Genomic DNA, 27005 nt, shown 5'->3' with positions numbered 1-27005 from the left:
ATGAGAGATAATGTGCTGTAAAGTATTAGTCTGTGCTGACCTGTTGACAGTGTAACTTTCAGAAGTTTCGGGAGATGTTTAAGTCTGTTGATGAAGTAAATGTCCCAGAGTTTGGGACACGAAGGAGGGTTCTATGCAGTGAGAATTTAGGAAATAGCAACAGGTAAATGAGAATTCTTACTAGATACCTTCAAAGTATTTGGGATACAAGAGTGATAAAACTGAACTGGAGGGGAAAATATGCAACTTTGAGGGGAGGAAGTATGAGTATATATTGAAACAGATAGAAATATTTAGCAAAGGATAAATATTTAGTTTCAGATATCCTAATGAAATGCAAATTGACATTTCTAGCCTGAGATTTAAAATTAAAAGTTTCCATTAGGTAAGTTATATAAGCTGACATTAACTACATAATCAAATGATGGAATTACAGGAAAACAGGAAAATATTAATGTAATCTTGTATAGATTGTACGTAAATATAATACATGCCTTATAATCAAAGTTCAGTACCTGTCCTTCTTTTTCCTTTCTGGGTTTTTGGTGGTCTCACTTCCTGACTAATTTCTAGGTAGCTAACATCAACTTTTTTTGTTTGTTTTCAGGAAATTTTTATCCTACTGTCCTGATAGTTTAGGTCTTCAGGCATTTGGCTATGAGATTGACCTCTGACTTGCATTGCTTCCTTGTCGAAGCTGTAGGACATGCTGTTCAAATGAGAGACAAGTACATTTTCCAGAAAAGCAATGATGTGTTCTGCATTGTTGCAGGATAGCAGTAAAACACAAAGAAACAGAGTTTTCAGAAGCAGCTGCAGGATGCCACCAAAATTCCCAGATACAAGGGCAGCATATATTGGCTGGCCTTGAGGAATCCATACTCTGAGCCTGAGGGGCCTCAGGAAAAATTAAGACACTTGAATTAAATTATCGAGTCACTCTCAGCAGGAAATTAAAAGAAAAAAAAATTAAAAGGAAAGAGCACAAGAAACAAATAACTGGGTAGCTCAGCCTTATGTTAAAGGTCACTTTCACTGCTGAGAAAAGATAAAGCTTTGTCCACCTTAAATATTTAAGTGCAATTCAGTTGGACAATCCAGTACACCAAGTCTGTCAGGGCATCTAAGAAAGAAAAGCATCATGATCATGGAAAGTGCACTCCTTAAGATTCTTGTGATTTTGTATTATTCTGAGTTTTTAAAAGCTGATCTGGAAACTACCAAGTACAGTGTGCCTTTTTGTTCACTTGTAACTAAATTATAGAATTGAGCCCCTCTTCCAACTGAATGATTAGTAAATCACTGTAAAAGGAAACTAAAGCAGCTGTTTCAGCTTCAGGGCAGTTCTGAGCTACACCCATGGCAGGGTTTCAAAGAAAAAGAGCTACATTTGAATTTCAAAGCCCTGCTGTCATCATATATCCCACAATGTGCCTCCTGTGGGCCAGTAATCTGTTTGCAATACTTTAATTTTCTATTGGAAAGTACAACTGGGAGATGCTTAATTCTTCTGGTTTTGTTTTTCCATAATAGAGTCAGACAAGGAAGGGGGAACGCTGAAGAAAGAACTATTGGTCCGTATCTCAGTCAAAGGGTGAGGCTTAAATAACGATAGGGAAAAGGGAAGCATAAAGAAAAATGTAGTGTATCTTAAGCACCTATGAAAAAAATTGCAGTGGTGTAAATTTTGTTCCAGATTATCTTAAAAAGATAGTTTTAAAGGAAGATATCAGGTTTCTTTGAAACATTTTAATTCCTTTTCTTCCACAAGAATGCTTAACAAACCCCTCCAACATGTCTGAAAAGAAAGCTGCTTCAGACATGCTAGAGTGATAAGGACCTAACCTCCTAATGTTTACTCACTGGAGTAATTTGAACTCACATGCATGGTCCCGTTGAGGTCAATTAGAATTACTTTGGCAAGTAGCAATTGAAAGTTGGGGCCATGACTCTGCCTTGCCTTGTGCTTCAGTTAACACTCAAGGTTTGCATTATTTATACCGCCGCATAATCCGTTGTGTTTTACTGCTTAGATATTCAACATGGTTTTACAAAAGGGAAACCATGCATAAAGAATCTCAACTTTCAAAAAAGTAACAACTCAGATTAATTGGGAAGGGGAAGCACTTTCATAATTGGACTTCAGAAAGGCATTGCAAATACTGCACAAAAGACTAATTTATTGGTTCAGTGGTTTACAGTTCTTGATGAGCTATTAAATATTAAATACACAGACTTAGATTTATACAAAATAGTGCACTGAAAGGCACTGTTTGTCTTCTTTCAACATGTTCTTCATTTGTTTATATCAAATTTCACATTGACGCTTAGGTTTTAGTCTCCATTAGTAATCACACTGAATTTAAGTGAGAAACATTAGCCCTTAGATTTCCTTCATGAAAGGCCCTGGTAATCCCTGGCTCAGAGATTCATCATCCATCATGTTCTCTGAGTACACACGCAAGCTGTTCACTGCAGCCAGGGAAGGGGAGGGAGAAATCTACTGGACTCTGATGCCCCGAGGAGTTCAGTCTTGGAGAGGAGAGAACTGCCAGAGCAGACATTTATCCACTGCTTCTGCTGTCATTGTGTTGGAACTGTGCATCTGGTGTAGGAACTGCAGCAGACAGGAAACCTTTGATAATAAGTTTTCCTTTGTTCTATGCAAGGTAGTCACAGGATGGTCATGACTAGTGCAGGTAACAACCTGCTGTCCCTTTGGAGGTAATGGTGCTATCAGAATCAGAAACTTGGAAAGAAGAATATCAGGGAACACAGGGAAATATCTTGCTGAGGAACAAGTGAGATTGGTAAGAAAACGGCGTCTTCCTCCATGTCCCATCTCTTCCAGAATTAAGTCTTTGTCAGTTCACTGTAAGGGGTAGATAAGGCAAAACTGGATTATGGAAGTTTCTTGTTTTTCTTGCTTCAGTTCAGGCCTGGTTTGACCCTATAGGTTCTCAAGTGTCTGAGGTACTGTAGTGCCCACTCTTGCTATTTCATCACCAATTTTCCGTTTAACTCGGAAAGCCTATCTTCCAGCCCGCACCCCACAGAACACTCTCTAAATACATAATAAGGTGTTTAGGTAATACGATCAGAGATGTGCAAGAGCATCTGCATCTGTATTGCATAATAGTCGCTGGTTTGGACTTTCAGCTGTTATGAGGAAAGTTAGCTACAGCCAGAGGAATATTAACGGGAAGCTCATTCATAGACTGTGTGGTTCGTGATCTACAGAACACCAGGAGGACCTCGATGACCGCACTCTGGATTGGTGTAGTTGGTTGATTATGGTAACACTTGTTTCTATCACATTCTCTTGTTGTTGTAGCTAAATTATCTGAGAACAAATGTGTATAATTATACAAATAATATTTTAAAGTCTCATTTCAGTCATTCAGTAGTGGTTATAGACACAGAAACACTTTCCTAGTTCCCAAATTTGCATAAATTCACATTGACTAGCTATTCAAATTGGTCAGGAAAATGAAGTTCTTCAATGGAAAAAAGTAAAACATCTGAACAAAATCTTGATTTATTTCTTCCAGTTTTAAGCATAACAGTGTGGGTGGTTTTTTTTTCAGGAAAAATGAAAAAGTAATAGTGGTTCCACAGTGATTACTTAAACATACAAACATAAATAAGTGCTTGGGCTGTCAGAAGTTTATGAAATAAAGATAGAAGTATGCATTTTGGTGGATAGGAAATATTGAGAGTCTTGATGACTTAACTATGACAAAAGTATCACAGTATTCTCTGTATGGGAATATGCTGTGTGTGGCTATAGAGTCAAGAAGCAGTCATGTTATACAAATTGATGGAAAATTAGGTGAAGCAAATCAATCAGGTCTTTGTCCAGAAAAGACATAAATACATTCATAATCTAGAACTTGATGTTGTGGGGATTAAATGTTGTCTGACCTTCAGGAATCCCAGATCCCAGAGACTTGCAGAAAAGCAGGAACCCTTGCTGGAGGGGGATCCGGTCAGGGAACACTTAAGGAGACTGGACATACTTAAGCCTGTGAGCCCTGATGTGATGTACCCATGTGCTGAGAAAGCTGGCAGATGTCATTGAAAGGCCTCTCTAGATAATGTTTGGTTGATCATGGTAACAGAGAGAAGTACACCAAAGACTGGAGGAAAGAAAATGTTATTCTTCAAGAACAGCAAGAAGGAGAACCCAGGGAACTACAAACTGGTCAGCCTCACCTTGATTGCTGGGAAGGTGATGGAACTGCTAGATATGTAAACCATTTCGAAGGACAAGAAAACCAAGATGAATAGTTAGCACGACATCATTAAGGGGAAGTGAATTGGCCTGGAAATGATTGGCCTGGTAGTTAAGGGGAAGAGCCTTTGATGCTGCTTCCTGTAAGATCCTCACAGACAGGCTGTTGATGTAGAGATTGGATAAGCAGTCAGTGAGGTGGACAGAAAAATGACTGAACGGTGAGGCCCAGAGAGTGGCAATTAGTGGCACGAAGTCTAGTTAGAAGCCAATAACTAGCAGTGTATCCCACGGGTCAGCCTTGTATACATTCTCCTCTAATGATCTGGATGATGGGACAGAGTATGCAAGTTTGCCAGTCACACAGAACTGGGAGGAGTGGCTGATACACCTAAGGATTACGCTGTCATCCAGAGGCATCTGTACAGGCTGGAGAAATGGGCTGAGAAGAGCCTCATGAAGTTCAGCAAGAAGTAGTGCAAAGTCCTGCACATAGGGAGAAACAACTCCCATATACCAGTACATGCTGGAGGCCATCCAGCTGGTGAGTAGCTTAGCAGAAAAGTACTTGAGCATCCTGGGTGATACGAAGTTGACCTTGAGCTAGCACTGTGTCATTGCAGCGAAGAAGCTAACATTGTCCTAGGCTACATTTGACAAATTTTTGCCAGCAAGTTAAGGGAAATGATCCTTCCCTAGTTTGGACATAGTCCTGGGCCATTGCCTGTACATGTCCCAGATTGGACCAGATGACCTCCAGAGTTCCCTTCCAACCTCAACCATTCCTGTATGTGTAAGTACATCAGTGAGTGCTTAAGAACATTAAAACAGCTGGATAATACAGCATGTAAATTTTAGGGCCTTGCCCTGCCAAACACAGTGTAGTACATGGGCAAAGACACGTAGGTTCTGTTGATTTTGTGTGGAAGGATGAGACTTGTCAGAAGACAGACTGTTGAATAGACACCAGTCTCAACAGGGAACATCCTAAAATAGGTGTCTTTCAGCATGCAAGTGGCTAGACTGGTCACAAGGAAGCACTGACTAACCTGACACGTTCCTCAGTTTCATTTTTCTTTCCTGTTGGAGTCACAGCTTGAAGCACTTTTCTGAGAAAAGGCATCTACCTTATAGCTGAAGAGGGACATATCTTTTTTCTTAAATACAGCAGGGCAAAGGGAAATGTCTTTTTATATGACAATTTAATGGTTACATCATTCTTTTAAGATCCAGTTCTTTCTTCAGTCATACAGGGTTAAACTAATGGCTTCCATCTGCCAGGTGTTTTGTGTGGGAGTGTGTGTGTGTGTGTGGGGAGAGTCTGTGTACCCATTAAAGATCTGTCTGAGTTCAGAAAATGCATCAGGATTCCAGAAGGCCTGAGTGGAGGGAAGCCCAGAGCCCGGGGCAGGAAGTAGTTGTGATTGGCAGATCTCCTACCCCCTGGGAAGATGGTTGTTCGAATTTTCCATTTAACAGTGATTTATATGCAGAAACAGACCACTTCTCACCACTGACTGGCCTGCCCGCTGGGCTACTCACCTGCTCCGGCTATTTTCAGCCCGTGAATCTCTTAATGAAAATGGCATTTACATAGGAAGCAATGAGAAACAGGGAATACAATAGAAAGTAAAGCAAAATAGAAGAAAAATAATTGCCAGCCATCCAGAAAATAAGCATTTAAAATTCCAGTAGTACCTTTTTCTTCCTTTCCAAATTTTGTAAATTTGTGATATTAATTTGAACTCAAAGTGATGGAAGAGAAGAGTTAAAAAGGGAGTGGAAAACTGGTTTTGAGGCATCTATTTGGAAAGTGATGTAACTACTTAACATGTAAAATGGCTTTAAAGTTCACTCAGGATAGAAATACCTTTAAGCAGGATCAAAGAACTGTGGTCCCCTTTATCTGCTTTCTTCTCTCGTAGACAATTCAATACAATTCAATAATAAATACCTCAGTAGATTTGAGAAAATGTAGAAAAAATTTCTACGTTTTCTTTACAGATGATTACTAAGGTATTGTCTGAAACAAAAGGTTTTGTTGCTTTCAGAAAATTACCATTAATTTAGTTAATTGATCTTTTCTATGAATACAAAGAAATGAGAAGTGATTTGATATGAAAATGTCTTTCACAAATATGCTTATTTTTTCAAACTGCCTTAGAGGTGTATATTTTGATGATGTAACCAAACTGTGATGTGTCTATGCATATATGCATTTATTTTTCATATTACTATATAAATAATGTTAAACATTAATTTTCAGTAGTAGTGATAGATTTATCTGGATTTTATTGATTATTTATTAAAATATTAAACCACAGTTTCTGCATTTTTATGCAGTGCAGTGTTTCAAGCTAAGTTTTTTCTCCATTGTACCTCTCTAACTCCATCCAGTTGTATTGTAACTGACAGCTATTATTCTTCTTTAATATGTTAGAATTTTGTTTTCAATTACATTCTCAATTCTTCTGGGATGCAAGAGCTGTTTGACAGCTCACGCTACCACAGAACAGTTGAGGAAATGCCACTGTATAATTCTTAAATAAGGGAAAGAGTGCCACCTACTGCATTACTGTCAGTGCTCTTGTGAAGACTTGATTTTGTGTGAAAGAGTTACTTGTACTTCAGTCAGATAGTTTTCAACTGAATAAAGCTATTTTTATATTTGGAGGATTATTTATGCTGTAACAATTGATTTGAAAAGCTGAAGTGTTTAAGTCACAGAGGACTCATTCTAACAGCATTTTTTCTTTTGACATTCAGAAATATTTCCTTATTTTTCTAGGAATTTCTAGGTATTGTCTGTAGTTGCCTGAATCTTGTTATATCAAGTATTTTTCCTCTGTATTGAATGCAAAATATGATCTCAGCTTCACTTCTTTAAAAAAGAAATGAAAAAACCAAAAAACTCTACCATTTTGAGTAAAATATTTGTAGAATTGAAAAGCCTTCCTTAATCTGATTGAAATTAACCAGTGAACAGTCATCCAGGAAAACAAAAGAAAAGACACATTTCTCTTCTGAGTTGTTGCTTCTTTTCAGAAGTTTGAAACATATAACCCAACAACAAATTAGGAAAAAGCAATTATTTTTGTTTCTTTACACCAACAGTTGCTCCAGAAGATCCTAGCAGAAAGGTGGATGGTGATACCATTATTTTCTCACATGTGCAAGAAAGGTCAAGTTCTGTTTATCAATGCAATGCTTCTAATGAATATGGATACTTGCTAGCAAACGCATTTGTGAATGTTCTGGGTAAGAGATTTTATATTTTTCAGTATTCTTATGTATTCAGTTGTCTCCTGCTGCTACACAGATTGCAGGCTTAAGCCTTGCTTGACATCTTCAGTGGGAATGGACATACTTCCTGAGCCCTGTAAAAGGCAAGAGTATACCTACTTTGTTTTTGTAGGATATTCCTGAACTTCACTTTCAGTACTCCTAAGCAAGAAGGATGATTGTGAAAGCTGGAGAAAACTTGGAAGAAAATTTAGGTCTTTTTTTGTTCATTTATTTGCTTGTTTATGTTAATCAGGCAAATGGAAGCATAACAAGTAAGGAATTAATATTCCTTAAATTAGTATATTTCAGCACACTTTCATTGATTATGGATGTTTTGAGTCAGTTAAAAAGATGATCTCTATGTTGCTGTTGCAAGGGGACACTATTACGCAATTGTCTTGAAGACCTCCCAAGAATTTGGTTTTAATTACAAGATATCTTGGTCTTTCTAATTCTTGTTGCTATATTTAACAAAACTAGTAGCAAAATCCTGGGCAGAATGCCCTCTAAAGACTCCCTTACAGTGGCTGACAGAACTTTTGACTGTCTTTTAAATGAAAAAAATGGTAGGCGTTTCACAAAAAAAGTACATCTTGGCTTCTTTCAGACTGCAGAGTTGTTCAGCATTATGTAGTTCAATCTGTTACCAAGAGTTTCTCTTCTTGCAGTATTTTCTTATTTAAATTTTCCAATTGAAATAATTGCTTTTGGTACCCATCCCTGTTACTTGTAAACAAGGAAGAAGCATTTGTTTTTCACAAGATAATTCTCCTAATTTAACTTTACTCAAGCTCAGGCAGGAGAATGTACTTGAACCTCGATGAGACCAGAAATCACTTCAGCGAAGGATGTTAATATATAATTCTTTAAGTTATTCTTAATGTCTTAGTATTTTGTAGTTGTATCTATATCCAGAAATTTTTTGTCTTTTCAGCTGAGCCACCAAGAATTCTGACTCCTCCTAATAAACTGTATCAAGTCATCACAGATAATCCCGCATTACTAGACTGTGCTTATTTTGGTTCACCTAAGCCTGAAATTGAATGGTAAGCTGTAATTATTGTGTTCAAGTTATGTAAAAAAGAGAAACAGTTTTGTGTATGGAAACAAACCTTTAAAGCTTTGAAACTATTTTTACTTTATTTACGATGTTTAAATAGTATCTTTTTATATCTATGCTGATTACAATATGATAATACAATATTACATACTCTTAATGTAACAGCAGTTGTCTCTACAGAGTCAAGTTTATATTTCGTTAAGTCATTCTGCCTGTATTTTCTAATACAGCAGTCCCAAGTTTGCATTTTCTGACAATAAAATGCAACAGATTTTTACTGTGATGTTGGATAATGACATTACTTTCTTACATAAAGGTTTAAGGGAGTGAAAGGTAGCATCTTGCGTGGAAATGAGTACATTTTTCATGATAATGGGACCTTGGAAATACCAGTGGCTCAGAAGGACAGCACTGGTACATACACATGTGTAGCAAGGAATGAATTAGGAAAGATACAAAATGAGGTACAACTGGAAGTTAAAGGTAAGAAAGGAATCATTCTTTAATCACAGGTTAGTATAGAATTTCAGACTTTCTAAATATCTAATAGTCATTTTAAATTTCAGATCCAACAATGATAATTAAACAACCAGAATACAAAGTGATTCAAAGATACAGCCATGTTTCATTTGAGTGTATAATAAAACACGACTCTACCTTATTACCAACAGTTATATGGTTGAAGGACAATAATGAACTGCCAGATGATGAAAGGTATGGGTAAAATATTTTTCCTTTCTTTTTAGTTTTCTAGTTTCTTTTATCTACTCCTTTTCCTAGTCTTTGAAAGGAACATATTGACCTATTGATATTTTCCAAAGAAGACTGCTAAATATCATCACTATTCCATATTTGATGACTAAAGACTTACCTAGTGTTGTGAAAATATTAAGACAGAATTTGAAATAAAATGAGATGTAAAAAATTTTCATTGCACATATTGATGACGTGTGTCAATTATAAGGAGAAGGTTATTGGCATATGAAGTTAAATGGATAGTGGAAGACTATTTTGTTCTAGATCACAGATAACCAAAAGTTACTTGAGTATATTTGGAAATAAAAGCACATTAGGAAAGACAGATACTGTGGGAAAATGGTCAAGAGCAATGCAGAAAAGGCTGACATTGTCCCATAGCTCACGTTGCTAGGTATTTGCCGAAATACGCAAGTGATAAGGAATTTGTTAATGTCTTATACAAGTTTCTTGTAACAGTACCAGTTATTGAAAAATCAGTGGCTGAATCTATTGTATTTACAGGTTTCTAGTTGGTAAAGACAACTTGACCATTATGAATGTAACTGATAAAGATGATGGAACATACACTTGCATAGTTAATACTACTCTGGACAGTGTTTCAGCAAGTGCTGTGCTTACTGTTGTTGGTAAGAATACTCTCAAACTTTATGATAGCAGAACTGTGTTAATTACTTTTGAATATGAAACCAGCATTAGTTTTAAAACGAAAAGCACATATATAGATTTGGTTTCTAGGAAAGGAAAAAGGAAGTATCACCTATTTGTAAATATGTTTCAGTTGTTTTAAAATGTAATCTTACCCTAAAGTTTGCCTTTGAATCGGCTGCTTACAAAAGGGTGCAGTAGTTACAGGACACATTCAATTTCATGCTGTGTAGGACTTTACTGGATCACATCTGAGCTAACAGATCTACTTCAGCAGGACTGAGCATGCTTGGCTGTATGACTTTACAAGGATTTTATTTTTTAATTAGTACTCTCTGTTAAACTTCTATGATTGCAGATGGTTGGAAACTGTATTACTTTGCCCTTTCTGCCAATTTGTAAGAAAGTTTAAAGTAGATACGCTGAATGATTCTTACCTAGGTTCAAACTGAGATTCAAAGTCAAGTATGCCTGTGTTTTACTATTGTTTTGTGAACTTACGCCTATCCAGGAGTGACATATGAAAAACATCTAATGCTTATTTTAAAGTTTTATATTTCTTATTATATTTATTTTCTTGGTCTATCCTTACTGAAAAAAAAGATTAAATATTCAAGAATACTTTCTAATTTTCCAGTGAAAAACTGTCGCTGTATTATTTAAAAATAACCATTTACTCTAAATAAGTAAGCTTTTCTTTGTCTCTAATAATTATAGTCTTTAACTACCTACAGTATTCTGTTTCTTTGGCTACTAACTGATTAAATCATTTATATTAATGTCCTTTTCAGCTGCTCCCCCAACTCCAGCTATCATTTACGGTAAACTAATATGAAGTTCTCTTTCTACATCATCTACCAGATATATTTCTCATTTTCTTTTTTTTCCCATGTTTGTGTGTGTGTTTGTGTGGTTTCATCCCATTTTGCCAACTACTTCATTACTGGAGTACTGGACTTCGGAATTTTACAGCACAGACTGCTGTGCATTTTAGGGAAGAAATGATTTTCAGCGATTAAGTATTTTTAATAACATTTGGTTACAGTGTGATGATGTTTTTCTCACAGAGAACACTGTAATGCAAATTAGGTATATAATAAATGAAAGATCTAAAAGAGAAATCCAACAATTCATTGAAAACTAATTCACTATCAAAGAACTTGCAATAACCAAATTATCCTACATTTTTACATTGCTTTTGATGACAGCTTTGTCATTAAAAATTTGCCTTCATTTTACTTCACTCAAAAATTGAGTAGGAGCATATTGAGCAGTTTGGTTTATAGTTCGTGAAATTGCTAATAAGGATTTTAGAATTAAAGCTGAAATGTCTGAAAAAAAGAAAGTAATCTTAAATTTGACAGTATACAGTCTTTAATTTGGTAGCACTTTTTTTCTGAATTTGGGGTTTAAAATGCAGTGTAATATATCTGTAACACTTTTAAGTTTGAGCTTCTCAAGCACTTCTATGTAAATCCTACTGTATTTACTGCAAATTATGTATTGTTAAATGAACCAAGTCATTAAGCTTGATTTTTGTGTAACAAACATAATGAATTATTTTCAGCAACTTGGAATGGACAATTACATCTTTATGTATTATAAGGACAGATTTTAACAACTTGCATTATGTTTCAGGGTTTTTTAAAAGTACATGACTTAGTAACTTGCAATTAGTTTCTCTTTGAACTGTACTTGTTTTGAATTCACACACAAAATATTTGTGGTTATTCTGGAAGAGCTTCTTTGATGTGAATGCTTCTTTATTTTCCAGGCTTTCTTAAACACTTCTAGTTACAATAGATAACCACCCATAGTCATTCAAAGATAAACTAAACATGCACTTCATAGTTCTTTGCATCTCATTACATTGTTGTATTACAGTGCAATCAGATGTAGAGAAAATCAAATATAGATTTTGTTTATGTAGAGAAGTTTCCAGATACATCAGTGCTCCATTTTATCTCTGTTTTGTAACAACTGCATGCTTATGGTCATTAAGTCATGCTTACATGAGTAGATCTGCCCTATTGTATTTGTGGAATTCTTTTGATTGGAATTTAAAGATGAAACTACATATTCTGGTGTGATTATTTACTTTGTGTTCGTTTGGTTTTCAGCTCGTCCAAATCCACCCTTTGACTTGGAATTGACAGGTCAGCTAGAAAGAAGCGTTGAACTTTCATGGGTACCAGGAGATGAAAATAACAGTCCCATTACAAGTATGTTTGTTTGTATCTATTGCACTACCTTAACAGCATTATGTTAACTGTTCTCAGAATCCAAGGAGTTCTGAAATAAATTTTGTGTGCAGCACGGAGCATGGTAAGTGCATTCCCTACAGTTGGCCTTTATTTACGTAACAAAAATTCACTGAATGTCCTCTACTGTTCAGCCAAGCAGAAAAACTTATTTACTGCCCTGAAGAGCTGGGCTTTTCATCCATAAACTGTGCTTGTCAACATGGAAATTGATACTGATATGAGCACTGTCTGACAAGGTCCAGTCTTACAGATGAGTCATGGAGTCTCCTTCTCTGGAGACATTCAAAACCCACCTGAATGAGTTCCTGTGTGACCTACTCCAGGTGGCCCCGATCTGGCAGGGAGGTTGGACTAGGTGATCTTTCAACCCTTAAAATTCTTTGATTCTGTGAATATGTAGAGAGCAGATGGGTCAATTACTTGTATGCTTCTGAAGAAGAGAGGTATTAACATCTTGCATTAACTCCTTCATAATTCCCATGCATTTGAAATAACATCAATGCCATTCTCTTTAGGGATTATCCATCACTACTGATATAGAAGCTTATTCTTCATGAAAATATAAGGCAGGTAGTTTTTCTGGGTTTTGCTAGTCTAGGCAGTTAAGTAATAAAGTATGTCGATAAGACAGAGAAAATAAACTTTTGAGACAGGAAACGGATCTTAACTGCTATTATTTCTTCTAGCAGAACATGATGAAAAATATTCTTGCTTACATTGAGCAGAGAATTTAGGGGGAGGAGAGAAGAGTGTCACTGTTGGTTTTCCCCAAAATAATAGGATGAGAAAGATTTGCCAGGGCAACTTTTTTAGTTAGTAACTGCCACAAGTTACCAAGATCAGCGTACAGCTTATATTTGGAATGTGTGAGTTAGGCTGAGTTATTGAGCGTTGCTGTCCATGGTCTGATGCTGGTCATTATCAACACAGAACGCAAACCATAAGCATCAAGCATCTGGAAAGATAGTTTTGTAAAAACAGAGTTTTACAAATTCAGAACATATCAAATATATTGCAGTTTAGTGAAACACCAAGGGATTTTGCTGAAATTTTACACTTTCAGACTTGTCTAATGTATATCTACTAGTCATATAGTTTTAAAAATGTAACATATAGAAGTTTAATGTGATTAGTTGAATTGTATTTCAGTTAATGGCTTATTCATATATTCCTGTATCAGTGTGTTTATTTTTTTCCAGAACAGAAGATACAAGTTTTAATTATGCTGATTTGAATTATGATGCAATTTATATTGCTGCATAGTTCCCTGAGAGCCTACAAAATCAGGCATTTGCTTCCTAAGTAAGCCTGTTCTTGCTGCTAGTGCTGTCACTTCAAAATGGAGATCAAGACTCAAGGATAGTACTTCATTATGAGTGATCCTTGTACACAAGTAATATGAGTGACATAATGAAATCTCTCCAAATGCTCAGATAGATTTTTTTTCCTTGATATCCTCTATAAGTTCTGCTACTAGAATTGTAGGCAGAATGATAGTTACTAGGGAAGCAAAAACCAGAGGTAAAAACTTTGTTGGTGCAGGCAGTAAATTGGAGCCAGCTCTCCTCTTTCTTACTACTCAGGTCAGGATGAAATCTGCAAGCCTTAAGTCCAGAAGGCTATGAGTAGTGCTACTTACCTATTTCACTTGTTGAGCATCTTGGCTTCTAAGTATTCTTCTAAAGGCAATTTCTAGATGCCCCTTGGAATTTCTTTAGTATTGCAAACAGGATGTATTCTGTAGTCACATTATGACTTCTTATCACCACTTACACATGAGATAGGGAAATATTTTTTTGTTACATAACACGCAGATATTTGATGCTCATGTAAATTTCATGTATCTAAACTTAAGGAGTATACTCAGACTATGCATTCTTCTCCCATTTATTTATTGTATGCTTACAATTCCTCTTAAGAGTTTCAAAAGTTCTATCTGATACCTAACAGCAGAAAGCTTTTTCTTTTCTATTTCGCAGCTGAAAAAATAAGAGATTTTGTCTTTGAGTATGATTTTCTTTTTCCCTGATGTTATTACACTCTGTAGGGTCTTAACAGTAATCATTGTAATGTTCACACAGGGAACTATCAAGAAATTTAGCTTATCAACATACATTCCTTGACTTAATTTGAAGATACTGAAAAGTACTCTCAAAAACTTCCCTCAAGTATTGGTCTTGACTTTAAATAGTTCTTCACTAAGCCAGTCTCACTGGGGAAAGTGGAATACTGAGATACGGATGATATTGTACAGTTATTACTTACTGTCAACTTGATACAACTAAGACCAATATATTTGTCAGCCAAATATTGCTTTTTATATCAAAATTCCTATTTTGTCCCACTTTCATGCTGTTACATTAAAATCCGTTACCTGAGAGAGAGCTGCTGTAATAACACGTTACCTGACAGGTAGCTGCATTACTGAGAATACAAAATAATAAGAGTATTTCTATTTTATTTCTACCTAGGTGGTACTTTTGAGATCCATATTATAGATCTGTGTATTGGTTTCTGTACTTACATTTCAGTTTCCGTGATTTTTTAAAATGTTGGTTGGATCACTCCCTTCTGAGTAGCTCATTGAGAAATGCCTGCGCTGATCTAAGAGGGTGTTGCAAGTTTTGACATAAAGTTGGATTCAATTTTTGTGTACAGCCTTTGTGATTGAATATGAAGACGGGCTGCATGAACCAGGGGTATGGCATCTCCAGACGGAAGTTCCTGGAACTCAGACAACAGTACAGTTGAAATTGTCTCCATACGTCAACTACTCATTCCGAGTGATAGCTGTCAATGAGATTGGCAGAAGTCAGCCAAGTGAACCATCTGAGCAGTACCTGACAAAGTCTGCAAGTAAATAACTGTTCCCGCTACCAGTGATTGATTTATACTGTGCATAGCATTAAATGTGCTTGGAATGCAAACAGCAGTCACTCTTGTTCATGTGTGAATATTTTGTTTTTAGACCCTGATGAAAATCCTTCTAATGTACAAGGGATAGGCTCAGTACCTGATAATTTGGTAATAACATGGGAGGTAAGTTTGTGTTTTCGAGGTTTCACTTGTTTGTTTTCAGGTCTGTGAGTAGCATTTTTTTGTTTTGAGAAATAGTAGGGATCTAACTGTGAACATGCTAAGAGAATACCCAATGCATTGCTTGCTTAAAACATTCTTGAAAAGGAGTAAAATCCAGACATTTCCCCATCGTCATTTTCAAGGAAAAGCTGCATGCATTATAAAAACAACAACAAAAATTGTTAAGCTGCTCTATTTTCCTTGAGTGATTTATCAAGATAAGCCATTAACTTGGTAATACAGGATGTTTTTCTGCCAATTTAGGGAAACATAAATATGTAAATTGAGATTTATCTCAAGTAGAGTCTTATTTTTAGAATGAATTGTAACATGAATCCTAATTCTACCTTCAACTTTTGTGATAACCTGAAGTATTGTGGACTCTTCCACTAAAAAACTTCTGTGGAAAAGTTTTTTCTGTCATGCCCTTACCATTATGACAGGAGCTACAGATGCTCCAAAAAAACCCCAATTTCCCATCCCATGCAAGAAACATTGTCTAGGGAACACAGTTCATGAGGCATTGGTGTATGTCTGTTTTATCTCTTCCACTTCATACGAAATATTTGAAAACAAAACATCTTTACAGAAACCACGATGCCTGGTTGCATGAGAATTGTCCAGGATCACCATTCAATGTGATTTTTACTAATGAATGAAAAGCAACTGAACTGACCTCCTGCAAAACCTAAATTTCCTGGCTTGGGAATTTCAGCAGTGCTTCTCTGTCACAGAACACAGTGGTACATTTTCAGTAAAATCCTAAAGGAGAATCAGTATCTTTCCTGTGTGACTTTGGAGTTTTCACATACTGCAGAATATTTTAAAAAATACTTTTTTTTCATTTCAGTCTTTAAAAGGTTTTCAGTCTAATGGACCAGGGCTTCAGTACAAAGTCAGCTGGCGTCAGAAGGATTTCGATGATGAATGGACATCTGTTATAGTTGCAAATGTATCTAAATATATTGTGTCTGGTACACCGACTTTTGTTCCCTATGAAATAAAAGTACAAGCATTAAATGACCTGGGATATGCACCAGAGCCATCAGAGGTGATTGGACATTCGGGGGAAGACTGTAAGTTTTGTAGTTTGACTCAGTTGTACTAATTAAAAGCAACTAAATATGTAATGTAAATGTGTATTTAAAATACTAAAATGTCTAAGAAGGGAGACAGTAGTTATTTTTTCAATAAAAATTAAGTCATTTGGAGATTCTGTAGTATTAATCCTGAAGTCACCTTTCTAACGTAGGAACATTTTAACCTACTCCTTGAGTGCAATGCAAAGTCTCATTCTGAAAAAGCATGTTGATGTGGTTTCTCATTCTAACTAGGGACTTGTTGCATCCTTTCCACACAGTGCCAATGGTTGCTCCAGGCAATGTGCAGGTTCATGTTATTAACAGCACATTAGCAAAGGTGCATTGGGACCCAGTTCCTCTAAAAACTGTCCGAGGACACCTTCAAGGATACAAGGTAAGTACAGTCAAAAGCAATCTGTTTCTCATTTATTAAAATAAATCACTTCCTGTATGAGATTATGTCCAGGTCAAAGTAACTGTGTATGAGAGGACTCTTGCTTTTCAGCAGGCTCACAAGCTTTGCTAAGAAGAGCAACAGCATTGATAGAATTCATTTAAAGTTCAACAATGTTCCAGCCTTTTAGCACTAGCCTCCTGTAGCATTTTCCTTGAAGTAAAATGGGATGGGTTTGCAGTTAAGTTTTCATATTTTATATAAATTTTAAAAATGGTAACATTTTACAGATCTTATTCCAAAACAATATTCAAGAGTATGAGGAGTATGATTAATCACCTCTCTAATTCTAGGTAACTGTCTACTTGCTAGCCTGTGCTGGATTATGTGTCTTTTTGGAACTTGGTAGAAAAGCTCAGTTTAAAAGCTTGAGACAAAATGGTAGAATGTTTGGAGTGTACATAGAATTGAAGGAAGCTTAATGTAAGATATTTGTCTGGCTTTGATGATAACTAAGAAGGTTCTGTTGGAGCCAAAGGACAGCAATTTAATAGAGAAGACAGAGGGGCATCAAGGTTAAAAACAGGGGGAACTGATGTCCCTGGAGAACAGGGAAAATCGGATCAGAGGTTGTACTATAAGCCCATTGGAAGAAGCTCAGGAATGGAAACTGCAGAAGCGTGATAAGATTGGTTGTGGAGGGAAGGGTGGAGTGAGAGGAATTACTGACTTGTGCAACAATAAAGGAAAATAAAAATAATTACTTTGATCCTGTGCATGTGTACTAACACAGCCTGAGTTAGGTTACTTCTTAACACAGACTAATTTGAACTACTTCTGTTAAAATGAACAGAAACTCAACTGAGACTCAAGACTTACTGGTCTGTCAAATATTTGTCTGTTAGATGACAGTCTCGTATCAACCTGCTGTTTCACATACAAATGGACAACCAAAAGAACGTCTACTATGTGAAGATTAAAAAGTTAGAATATAGGGAAGTTAATGCTTATTATTAATTAAGTTAAAGCAGCAGTAATGCTTATAACCCAAATCACCACATTTCAGTTAAAGGTCATTAATAATATCAAAAAACGTGTAGACACAAACGTCTGCCCATATATCAAATGTTGAATTCTCAGCCTTCAAAGGTTACAGTGAGTTGTGATCATCCCAAGTTTAGATGGAGATTTGGTTTTGCTCAGACTTGGAGTCTCTGTCCAGTATCTACTAATTGACTGCATACTTTCAGTTGGGGTTAGTCATGCCATGATTACTTCTGGGTTTTTTGCTAGTCCTTCTTGGGATATGACATGGTTGGGGTTTTTTTTCTGAGGAGAGGAGAATCACAGTGTTACACTAAGCAAAACCAAAGCTAAAATATGCTAGTCAATAATCATAAATAAAGCAAGCTGAAAACCACAGGATTGACAACAGACCTGACTACTGAATAGTTTTGCTGTTATGGCTAGGACAAACGTGACAATGACACATCCCTGAATAAGTTGCAGATAACAGCACCAGTCTCTTAAGAAATTTTTGTAGATACAGCTAAATGAAAGCTAAAATAGGTTAAAAATTAGACAAGACGTGACAAGTCCTAAGACCTGGTAGACAGCTATTGTTAGAAAGGTTTCACTGACTTTTCCTGGATGCAGAATATGCTTTAAGAGTCATAGTTATTGACGTAGTTGACAAAACACGTGACTATCTCTTTTAAACACATTATCAAAATCCTGCCAGCAACCTCAGGCTTTCCTAATTAATTACATTATTTCAGACAGTAATCCAATATACAGTGTTGCATTAGGGCCACATTTGCTAATAGAGAGGGGTATTTTGCTAAAGAATCACATCCTGAGGACAAATATATGAACAAAGCAATAAGATATCCAAATAGCAGCAGTCTACAGCCCATCACTCTTATTTTGCTCTAATTAGCAAATTACTCAATATACTAAGGTCCTATAAAGCATTTCAAACCTAAGAAGACATTTTAAGAAGAATTATTTTCACTGTTACTGCTGCCATTTTTTTCCTATTATTCATAACAAACTTAGTGGTTGTGCAGTACAGTATGTGACAAATGGGATACAGTCTCTTACTGCTATATTCCTCTACCAAATCACTGCGTATCAAACCCAGAATAATAAAGCTTTTTTTTTCATTTCAGCCTGGCTAGTAACAAATGATGACCCCAACTATAATAATGTGCTTTGTGAAAAGTTACTAACAGTTCTTAAAATACCATGAACTGTACCTGATTATTTTCCATACTAATAGTGCCAACACTTCAAGCTTAGCTTTTATTAGCTTGTACATGGCTTTCTAGACTAGTTGGCAGGCTGAAAGCTCCAGTATGACAGCTACCAGTATTGAAAAATACTAACTGGAGCCATGTAAAACAGTGACATTTAACTGTGATTAGAGTAAAACAGTATGTTGTTATCAATAGAAGCTGGTGTTAGTGTAACATTGATTTATAAGCTATATAGCAGGCTTTGGAAGTCTTTAACAGTTCCCTTTTTTAATTCATGTGTGAAATTCCAGCTTCCTTAATTGAAGAGTTGTCCAAAATGGAACCAGAATTTTACCCAGTTATATTTCTGTATCAAATACATGCATGAAAACTATGCTATGAAAAATGTACAGTCATGTTTTTGAAGTTGACAATGCTAGGAGTAACAGAAGTCTTTGTAGGAGCAACTGTTAATATCTTTTCAGATATCATGGTAGAGAGACTGTGAAATAAAGAGGGTGCAGTCAAGGTAATTACCCACTGAGACTCATCAGTATTTTCTTAGAAACTCAACCCACAAAATGGACACCAGAATCAGCTTGGTGGTCAGTGGCAAACTGCAAGTCTGCTTTGGAAGCTGTGTAGACATCTTACTGAAAAAGTGTATGGTATGAATGAGTCCAGCCTCTCAGAAGGACTTGCTAACATGAGAACCATCACAAATTAATGCAGTTCCAAAACAGGACTTGTGTTCAACTGGCTTTAAGTGTTAGCAGAAGTGGCAAGTGATAAACTTCACCCAGTTGTGTAGATATGACTATTTTTGGACAAGATCTGTTTCTGGAGCAGGAAAGCTCTATGCTGTGTCTCATCTGAGCTTATTAAAATTGCAGTTATTCCTACCTATAATTCATGCGTACTCATGGAGAAGCTTAGGATTTGTAAAATCAGAACATCAAAACACTCACTATAGATTTTCTTTTGTCTTTAGGTTTACTACTGGAAAGTGCAGAGTCTACCCAGAAGGAGTAGGCGGCATATAGAAAAAAAGATCTTGACTTTCAGGGGAAACAAGACTTTTGGAATGTTGCCAGGGCTGGAGCCCTATAGTTCTTACAAGCTGAATGTTAGAGTTGTTAATGGTAAAGGAGAAGGACCAGCAAGCCCAGACAAAGTATTTAAGACCCCTGAAGGAGGTATGAAACGAGAAAGCTAGAAAACAAACTTAAATGTGATATATTCAGAAACAGAACACTAAGGGTATAAGTGCTGAACTGGCATCTGGGACATCATAAAATAATGATCTGTCTCAATATAGTAATAAGAACTAGTAATTCATGAGCTGTTTTGAGTTAATTTACTATATATTTACTCTGTATTCTTAAAAGTTCCTAGCTCGCCTTCCTTTCTGAAGATTACTAATCCAACATTGGATTCTCTGACTCTGGAGTGGGGTTCACCTACCCATCCAAATGGTGTTTTGACTTCATATATACTGAAGTTTCAGCCAAGTAAGTTAATTACGAATATATAACTCTAACTTAGACAATATGTCTACCAAATAGCAATCTACTTATCAAGAAAAAAGATATAATTGCATTGTAAATGTCAGGTTTGAGAAAGATTTTTGTATTTTGTCAATGTAGATAACTGTATTTGTAAAACTTCACTTACTCAAGATCAAGGGTCGCGTTTTTCCATTACTTTCATTTCTGCAGACCAGGCTTCACAGGAAAATGAAGATGAAGTCCTACATATAATTTACAGATAAGTTAGAAGCAAGAGGCTGCCATTTAAAAATCTTGTATTGAAACTGCATAGAAAATAACATTTGAAGTGGATCAAAATACATCCAAATATATTGTTGTCTTCAATTGTCATGGTCTTTTAAAATGAAAAATTCTTAAATGTGCCATTTACTTATATCAGAACTATAAATCACTTCATTAGACTCCCCAGGCGGCTGCATAGTTGCCCAGAAATTTGCTGGAATCATTGGAAATTTAAAAGAGTTTCATGTGCATGGAACACAGAAATTTATTTTCCTCCAGTTACCAACTTCCACTGTTCCTTGGAAATAGATGCAAGTCACTTCAGTTTTGTGTTTTCTTTTATTTTTTTCCCTAAGCATACTGAATTTGAGGCAGCTATTTTAGAGTTTCAGAGTTTTTTTATGATCAGTACTTCAGACACGTTTAAGTTCAGATTATTGGACATGGAATCAATTGCCTAAGATTCAGATATTTACAAAAATTGAACTGGAGCTTAAAAGACCTTTCCTATCTCCCTGTTGAATTTTGGCCCCGTGCACCCTTTTTACACAAAGGTGATGTTCTTCTGAAACTGTAGATTAGAGATTATAATTCTTTTAAACTGTAGTGACCAATCCAGCAGACAAACAAAACATATAAATACTAGAAAAAGTCTGTAGACAATTTTCCTATCTAACTTTCTTTTTTTTTTGTAACAGTTAACAACACACATGAACTGGGTCCCTTGATAGAGATAAGAATTCCTGCCAACGAAAGCAGCTTGATATTAAAAAATTTAAATTACAGCACACGGTACAAGTTCTACTTTAATGCACAAACTTCAGTTGGATCAGGAAGTCAGATAACTGAGGAAGCAGTAACAATTATGGATGAAGGTAAGATGGGTATGTATAAATAAAACCCACCGTGTTTAAAAAATGTAACAATTTGGTTTAAAGTATTGCTACTACTTCCTTCCATTAAGGACATAGTCACAGCATTTTATTTTTTTTAGAGCTTTCTTAATTGTATCAGACACTAAGAAAAGATCGTAAATAGTTTTTAAGAAAAGATGTGCAAAAGTTTTCTGTCTTAGTGGAAGCCCTGAAAGAAGTATAAAGCCCTTCCTTCTGATAGGAGATTACTTTGGCTTTTCTGGGCTTCAAAGTTTCATGGAGCTTTACATTTCAAGTGGTATTCCTCCATTTACCTGTTCTGCTTCGTTGACCTGCTTGGGTCACAGAGAACAATATTGAAACAATGCAGCTTTATGGCTAGAGAAAATTATTTCCCTTCTGAAGGATCCAACAGCTGCTGTGGGGTCTAAGCTTTTTTCAGAGCTGAAACTTTTTTCAGAAACTGTAACTTTAAGAAAAGCTGCAGAAATAAATTTGTCACCTATGGTCCTAAGTAATTGGTGACATTTTTAAGTATATTGGTTAAATTTATCACTGTTGATTTTTATATTTATAGCCAATCTAGATCTCTGATTTTGACGGTTCCTTTGTTGAAGATGTTATTTATTTAAATATGAAAGCTTAATGTCGTAAGAGGAACTCAAAGGAGAATTTGGGGGGGAATTTTTTACAACTTTACACATCTTCATATCAAAAGCTTATTTTGACATCATCTTTTCACGTATTTTTATGCTCAGTAAAATTATTGTTTATTGAGATTGCTGTAGATGACTTGGCATGCAACACCACTTCTGATTGTGTAGTAAGGTTGCATGTGAATTACAGTTATTTTGAATTGTGAATCTTAACAAGCATGAGCCATAAAATTTTGTAAATGCACATATATTAATTTCTTTCTTGTAATAGTCAGTGTTCAGCATAAGTGGATTGCTTCTAATTTATTTGAATTAATACTTTTTATCTAGTCTGCATGCTTTTCTGGTTTATAATGAAATTATGTATGTATGTTCCCTTTGGTGGTCTGTCTAATTATATAGTGTTCCTATTCTTGTTTTCCTCCATTAAAGCTGGTATTCTCCATCCTGCTGTAGGTGCAGGCAAAGGTAAAATGAAACTGCATGATTTGTTAATGTGTGGATTTTGCAGTGTTGCAAATGGGGAAATTACAGTGGTAAGGACAGAAAAGCACAGACTACACATTGCTATTCAAAGTATTAATCTGCACTGGAAGAAAAGAACATTTGTGGATTTTGTCATTTGGGGTTTTCTTTTTCCCTTTTTGTTTTTTTTGGTCATTAATACCTTTCATCTGTTTATTTTGCCACAGAGTTCCAGGGGAATTCATTAGCTTTGCTTCAGCAAAGTCTAATTATTTCTGCACATTTAGCAGATATATGTCACTGGCATAAATATTCAGGATCCAGGTGCACTAGCACTGATTAGCTGGAGTAGAAATAAACAGCACTTTTGCAAAGATTTTTTTTACTGCCTGTGCCTTGTGCATTTTTTGTTTTCAAAAAGTAAGTGAGTTCTTGTTGTCACTGATGACTAATGGTACTCATTTGATCACATTTATTTCATTTGCAAGCCAACTGTGCACAGGAGACAGCTGACTGACAATGCCCTCTATATACTTCTCAGTTCAAGTATCAGATTGAATGTACAGGCAAATGGCTTCCTGCTGTCTTAGGTTCACAGCTTGTGAGCGAGTATTTGAAGATATTTCAGTGAGTGGAATCTAGTATCATCCTTATTCTTTAATTGAGTAATATGTAGTTCTTTATGATGCAGTCCTTCTGTCAAACAAGATGTCCTCCACATTTTTGTCCACAGTTTTTATGAATTTTGATACCTTCACTGTCAGAAACAAAGGTTGCCCTGAGGCCTGTTAGGTAGATGTAGGTCAGAAAGATATTTCCATATGTATGTGTCATTTTATCACAGAGGTGTCATTAACACCAATGAACATAAAGACCATCAACATTCCAAATCAAAATCTGTACATGAAATACCCATAACTTTTTACAGCCTTGGAAAAACAGTATAAATTGTTTCACATATATTTTCTTTCCACTTGATGATCAGGTGTTTTGAACAATAACGGACATAAGATAGAGCTTAATTCACTCAGTCTGGTATAAATCAGACTATATATGCATTTTTTAATATATAATATATTTACATATGCACATTGAAGTGGAGTCTAATATCAAATGCATTTCTGCTAAGTGTATAGAGTTACGGATTTGTTTTAGTAACAAGTCTTTCTTGCTGTTTTTTAGACTAGTATCTGAGAAGTCAGCACAGATTTGAACAATCAAACTAGCTTGTACTGGACTTTAACTGCAGAAATGTAAATTAAGTTCCTATTATTTATAGCTGACTATAAAAAGTCATGCAAGGAAAACTGGATTCTCTGTGTGAAACTGGGGTTTAATTATAGCTCTATCACAGTCTGTGGCTAGCAGAAAGCATCTTATTTGTAAGATCAGCTGGAGCAGCTCAGATTTCAGAGCTGTCATCTCAGATTTTCTGAAAACTAAGCAGATGTCTTCCTTTGATTCCATGCCGTTTATGGTTTCAAAGTTTTCACATGTTCCTGTACCATATAACTCTCACAATTGCAAAGAAAACTTTGGAACTGCAAACAGGATGGAGCTAAAGCCATGACATCTGTTAGGACATCTGAGTTGCTGCAGATCTGAGATGAATGTTCTCAGTGGTTACTTACATTAACGTGGTTAACTGTTTCACTGCTGATCATGGACTACGAGGAAGGAAAAGGAAGATTATATGATCAAGATCAAGTGCCAACATGTTTGGTCTCATGAGCAGGTGCATTTGTAAGATAGAAATACTCAGCCCACTGAAGAAGAAGCAGTAGCCGGCCGAGAATTTTTACTCCTTCATTAAGTGCAGGAGGGCCTGTACCTACATACATTTCTTTCTAATTTGGACTCAAAGTCAAACTAAGGAGAAGGTGAAAATTAGGTATTTTCTACTTTTTTGTGACCTAGCTAAAACATCTGAGTTTTTCATTTTAAAGGTCAGAACTTACCAGAAAAATGCAATTATCCTTTCTCTTTCAATTTGAGCACATTGATCTTGGAGGTTAAGAAGACAATAGGACCCAGATTCAGCCAGCCAAAATGACACTGAAATTTCTGTACTTGATGTTTTCTCCTGGCTTACCGCCCCTGAACACCCGCAGCTTTGCCAGTCAGAAACGTGAGACACAAAGTCATAGGGGATTTCAAATAACTTAAACCTGGGTGAGCTGTGCCACTTGGGACATATTTCACTTCTCAAAGTATGACTAGATAATAAAGTTCAGAGGGGAATATTGCTAGGGTAAATCTAAGGATTTATATATTGCTAAATACCTAGGGTAAATCTAAGGATCTCAGAGTTTCTAAATATTTTTATTGCAGTTTATTGCAGTCCTGAAATACATTGCCTGTCTCTTGACACCGTGTGTCTTGCATCAGATAGCTGAAATGCAATGGATCTTGACAGAATTAAGAGGTTTTTTTCTTTTGTAAGGGAAATTTAACAGAGGAGATCCATATGATTTAGATAGGCACACTATTCTCTTATAGTTGGTACTCCTATCTGACTTAAACTTTTTTCCTGTTTAGTAGTGTGATGTTTGAATTACTTAAATTTGATTAAATTATGGCACTACAAAGAAAAATAATTGTTTTTCTTCTTAGCAACCTGTATTCTAAATGTGTTGGAAAAGTACATATGTAAAACATGATATAGTATACCCAGTATTAGGTAAACAGTAGGTGTTGATGTTGCCATATATGTATTGCAATCTAACAACAGCTGTGAGGTAACAGAGATGTGAGAAAAACTGGGGAATAAGAACCTGTTTACATATAAAATAATTATAGGAGCAACTGGAAAGTGACTCAGGTGATCACTGGAATCAAGTCTTTTCTGTCATCTACCTTAAAAGTTTTAAATAACTGGTCTATAGAGGAAGGAAGAGAATAGAAATTTGACCAGTAGTAGAAATGAAAGTTGCTGATTAAAATAAACAGTCCCAGGGGCTCATTGTTGTGTTTGTTGTAAGCTGCAATGTAAAGAGTCATGACATGTGGTGTCAGTCTCATTTCACAAGCCTTCTTGTTTCACTTTTTATGTTCTTTTTGATTTAGTCAACATTTTTATTTGAAAGCAAGGTCTTATTGCCTGCATGCATACCAACACTGGAATTGCAATTAAAATACAGTTGTGAGATCACAGTTATCTTTACTTGAAGGTAGCACTTCCTTTCAATACAGTACTCACTCCGGTCTCTGTTGTTCATGTCAACTTCACAGTTGAAGTATTATTGACAGAAATACTTTTTTTGCAACCCAATATGCAACTCTTTGCTGTAGGTTAGAAATCAATCTCAGCTCAGTTCATAACTCTGATCTTTATGTAGAAGATAGGATCATCTAAATTTTCTTTGTTCTGTACAAAATGCCATTCTTTAAATCATTTTCCCCCACCACCATCTATTTTCCCTCTCTGAGTCATTTCACGTAACAACTCCACATTTTTTGCTAGCTAAACTGATTTTTGTACTGCTCCTTCAGCAACTCTCTCCCTGTGGGTTTCTCCATGATACATCTCTGTGATTCTTTCAGTAGGGCCTGCTATGCAGAACCACTGTTTTGTCCACTCTTAAGTCTACTGGGGACAATGATTATGCTTAACATGATAGACTAGAGAAAAATAGTATTACTGCAATAAAAAAAATCCCATAAATACTCTGTGCTTCATAGCTGTCACACAAAATTAATGCCTTACCAGTGTAAGGATTTCTTGCATTTCTTTATCTTCTCTGTTTCTTGCACTATGCTCTTGCTATGGTCTAAATAATCTTAGAAGTGACTAATGCCTATCTCTCACTACCAGAAATGGAATTTACTCTTACTGTTACATTGAGGCTTCATACTGTAAAAATTGTAGGTTAAAAAGTAAACAAAAGCAAAACCTTTCTCTGTGTCTTACAGACCCTGACACAGCATATTACCTTTTTCTTTCATCATTTGTTGGATGTGGATGTGGACTTTTTTCCCTTTAAATTCGTTTTTTTCTTGATACATGTATTTTTCACTAATTTTCTATGATATATTTCTTCGAAGGGTTTTTTTCATTTTACACCAATCTTCAAATGTGTGCTTGTCACACATTTCATTGGGTGAATCTCATGAAAATTCCTAAAGTCTAGTCACTATGAGGATTATTTAATTTATTCTTCTGAACTAAATCTTGGGACAGAGTACCTATTCTGTTGTTA

At 35.8% G+C, this 27005-nt stretch overlaps 1 protein-coding gene across 29 annotated transcripts in view; it reads left to right on the top strand.

Annotated features, from left to right (window-relative positions):
* Window positions 1-27005, top strand: part of NRCAM (neuronal cell adhesion molecule) — a 61401-nt gene that overhangs the window by 12283 nt on the left and 22113 nt on the right. For 7 of the 29 annotated variants that reach the window (XM_062020516.1, XM_062020566.1, XM_062020579.1 and 4 more), the window contains 15 exons: window positions 7349-7492; window positions 8454-8565; window positions 8896-9062; window positions 9146-9293; window positions 9840-9964; window positions 10775-10804; window positions 12104-12205; window positions 14906-15103; window positions 15216-15286; window positions 16176-16401; window positions 16686-16801; window positions 20030-20234; window positions 20427-20549; window positions 21509-21685; window positions 22774-22809. In XM_062020516.1, coding sequence (XP_061876500.1) covers window positions 7349-7492; window positions 8454-8565; window positions 8896-9062; window positions 9146-9293; window positions 9840-9964; window positions 10775-10804; window positions 12104-12205; window positions 14906-15103; window positions 15216-15286; window positions 16176-16401; window positions 16686-16801; window positions 20030-20234; window positions 20427-20549; window positions 21509-21685; window positions 22774-22809 — 1980 coding nt within the window. Of the gene's footprint in view, window positions 1-7348; window positions 7493-8453; window positions 8566-8895; window positions 9063-9145; window positions 9294-9839; window positions 9965-10774; window positions 10805-12103; window positions 12206-14905; window positions 15104-15215; window positions 15287-16175; window positions 16402-16685; window positions 16802-20029; window positions 20235-20426; window positions 20550-21508; window positions 21695-22773; window positions 22810-27005 lie in introns of all 29 variants that reach the window. The other 22 variants (XM_061988555.1, XM_062020574.1, XM_062020491.1 and 19 more) reach the window with 8 other exon arrangements.

This window comes from Colius striatus, chromosome 1 (genome assembly GCF_028858725.1).
Source record: "Colius striatus isolate bColStr4 chromosome 1, bColStr4.1.hap1, whole genome shotgun sequence".
Classification (NCBI taxonomy): Eukaryota; Metazoa; Chordata; class Aves; order Coliiformes; family Coliidae; genus Colius; species Colius striatus.
This window is presented reverse-complemented; position numbering and strand designations above follow the sequence as displayed.